The sequence below is a fragment of the Nestor notabilis genome, unplaced genomic scaffold, assembly GCF_000696875.1.
Source record: "Nestor notabilis isolate BGI_N333 unplaced genomic scaffold, ASM69687v1 scaffold28390, whole genome shotgun sequence".
NCBI classification, from domain to species: domain Eukaryota; kingdom Metazoa; phylum Chordata; class Aves; order Psittaciformes; family Psittacidae; genus Nestor; species Nestor notabilis.
Window position 1 is genome coordinate 2,785 of NW_009910156.1, and position 2,876 is coordinate 5,660.

At 43.6% G+C, this 2,876-nt stretch overlaps 1 protein-coding gene across 1 annotated transcript in view; it reads right to left on the bottom strand.

The window, feature by feature from the left end:
- Positions 1 to 1,112: 1,112 nt before the first annotated feature.
- NOXRED1 (NADP-dependent oxidoreductase domain containing 1) overlaps positions 1,113 to 2,876 on the bottom strand; it is a 4,047-nt gene continuing 2,283 nt past the window's right edge. Inside the window, 4 exon segments of the mRNA XM_010024644.1 lie at positions 1,113 to 1,366; positions 1,369 to 1,400; positions 2,016 to 2,152; positions 2,154 to 2,239. Of these exon segments, the coding sequence (XP_010022946.1) occupies positions 1,113 to 1,366; positions 1,369 to 1,400; positions 2,016 to 2,152; positions 2,154 to 2,239 (509 nt within the window).

A 2,876-nucleotide genomic window follows, 5' to 3' on the forward strand; every position in this document is an offset into this window, starting at 1 on the left:
CAGTTCTACCTTCTCCTGATTTAAGGCAATTGCAGCTCTTATCATTTTGATGGCAGCAAACACAGCCCCACATCTGCTCTTTTCTGCAATCTTTTGTTTGCTTCCAGGAACTAAGTGAAGCAGAAGCTGTAAACCAGACTGTACCACTGTCTGTCTTTCACTTCTGCTTCAGAGTTGATTAAAATGATAAAAAAAATCATAGACATATTTGAATTACTAGTGATTGATAACAACTTCCTGGCAGCTCCCAGGCTTTAGTGTCTGCCGACTGGGCTCCCTGTAAAGCCCAGATGTAAGATAAATGGCACACACAATAACTGGTATACAGGTGTGGTGACAGCTGCTGTCAGTGACCGTAATTAAGTGAGGGGCCTAGTTACAACATGAATAACTAATCCTTGGCCTCACCACAGAAATGATTTCCTGTGAGGCAAAACCAGGCAGCGGTTTATCATAGCAAACTGTACTGAAACATATGATAGATGATGGCAAGAAATACAAGAGAATACTGTAAACTGAACTAGCAGATTTAGGAAATAAAAAAATGCATTGTCCTGGGTGGATTTGGACAAAATATCCAGTTACCTTTTTTTCCTTGAAGGAAATGTCATGCAGTCGGTGGTGGTGGAGCACATTATCACCAGCAAGGAAGCATGAATAAGTGCTGATGAAAGCCTGTCTCAACAGAAAGACTACATCATTATTATTTTGTCTGACATCAAGATGCCCCATGGAAAACTAAATAAAAAGACTAGCCCCAATCCTGTATAGTTCTTTGCACCAAAACTGTAGCCACTACAGAATAACTGTAGTATGGTTTTGTAATTCAGTTTTCTAGTGAAACTGCAACATAAACTCAGTGAAATGGAAGCAGTTTGTAGGCCAAGATGACTATGTAATAAGCAAATTCAGACCAAAATAAGGCAAGGCTCGGGCAGTTAGAGAGGAGCAAGCTTGCTAGACAGTCTAGAGAGTGAAACTTGTTGAAGCAATTGCGTACATTGGGTATTTGGCTGGAGAGGCCAAGAGTGAACAGTGCTGGTTCTTGCACTCCTCAGTCCTGGGAGGAGGCTGGGATGACATCTCAGCAAATCATTCTTCTCTGGGCTTTGTTAGAGTTTATGAGGATTTAGAATAATAGTTGTTTCCTCTGGACTTTCTGAGAAAATGTTGGAAGCAGCTGTGGAGAATGAGGTCCTCTCATCCCTCACACCAGTCTCCACTACAGCTGAAGGAAGAGATGTCTTGGTGCCTATAGGCCCACCTTGCTTTGTAGGCCAGTCTCCAAAGGATGCCTGGTATAGTAAAGCAAGATGTCTCTGGATGAGCTTACTCAATTCCAGCAGCTGGCTGAAGGGAGACTCAGTTGTGCAGCTGTCAGGTCAAACCAGGGAAAGGTTCTGGGAAGAGAGAACAAGTGGATGTGTTTACAGGCAATAACAGTCTGAAGCGGCTTGCTAATTAATGGTAAATAATGGTTTTATTTAGTGTCTGACTACAAGTCTCTTTCTGGGGTCTTTTAGAAACAATCAGACTCAGAGAATCTAAAGTGTTCCAGGCATTACTCAACCATGCAGAGCTAAACTGAGCCCAATGGCTCTAGAACAATCCTGCACAAGCAGAAAATCTTTCACTCAAGCAGTGTTAACATCCTCAATAATCCAGTCCATGAAGTACCATAAGTTCTTACCTATAAGAACTGCACTCTTTACATATTCCCATAGGAATTCTTTTCTGCATTCAGTGCCCCAGCCCTGATCAGTGGCTTCAGAAAACCCTGGTAAGTAGCCAAATGGGAACCAAGGACAAAATAACTCAGGGATGATGGACCAGGTCTTTTATTGCTCATACATCACCTAAGGCAATCTTCCCTGGCAGATGTGTGGTCCTAAGGGCAACAAACAATTCAGAACCTTCCAACTCAACAGCCCATGCTTCTGCTGTGGGAGGAGCAAGTCTCAGAGCAAAGAGGAAGCCTGGATAAGTAGTACCTCAGCATTCAACCCTTTACTTACTCCTCTCAAGTCACTGAAGAGGCAAAATCTTTGCTGACAAAACTCCTGCACACAAACCGTGGGCAGGAACTTTTGTGCTCTGCATAGATGGGTCAGCATTCAGGGAAACAGAGGTCATTGAGTAATTTCAGTGCCTTTCTGGGGAGGCAGGCTCTGCCACGTGCTGCTCTTCAGGGCTGCAGAGAAAACAGTCACCAGCCATTCTGCATTGACTCCTATTTTCCCTGCAGGACAAACAAAATCAAATGTCAGTTAGCAGTGTGCACGCAGGTGTGAAGAGATGCTCTCATCTCCTGCTCCTGTGAAGAACTGCGTTGGCAATCAATCAGAGACGATTTATTTGAAACCTCTGGTTTAGGACCATTTAAGGTGAGGGATGCTGAAGTTAATAGTAACAAGTATAGCTTTTATTTTCTGTAGCTTGTTCTCACTGAGTTAACAGGAACCCTTTACAGGCTGCAATTAGTCTTAAGCAACTCAGCCATCATGGCATGATGAGCACAAGAATTAGACGTGCATGCAGAAGTATACAATGAAATAGTGATGGCCAAGAGGTAGCAGCCGGCAATAGGAACAGCATGTCCATGTGAATAGAAGTTGGGCCTGAAGGAAAAGAAAAAGACTTTGGACCATGTTCTTGCTCAAAAAGTGTATGTTGGCTCCTACTTACTGGTTTAGCCTCAGAGCTACTATTGTTTCACAATGGGAAATGGTAGCTCTTTAGCAGCTGGTGGCAGGTACATGGAAAGCAGTGCTCCTCAAAGAAAGGGTGATCCCCATGGTGCTGATCAGAGAAACTGTTGAAGGAGACACATCTGCCTCATTCTGCCCATCCACTTCTTGTGCATGATACCCGCTTCC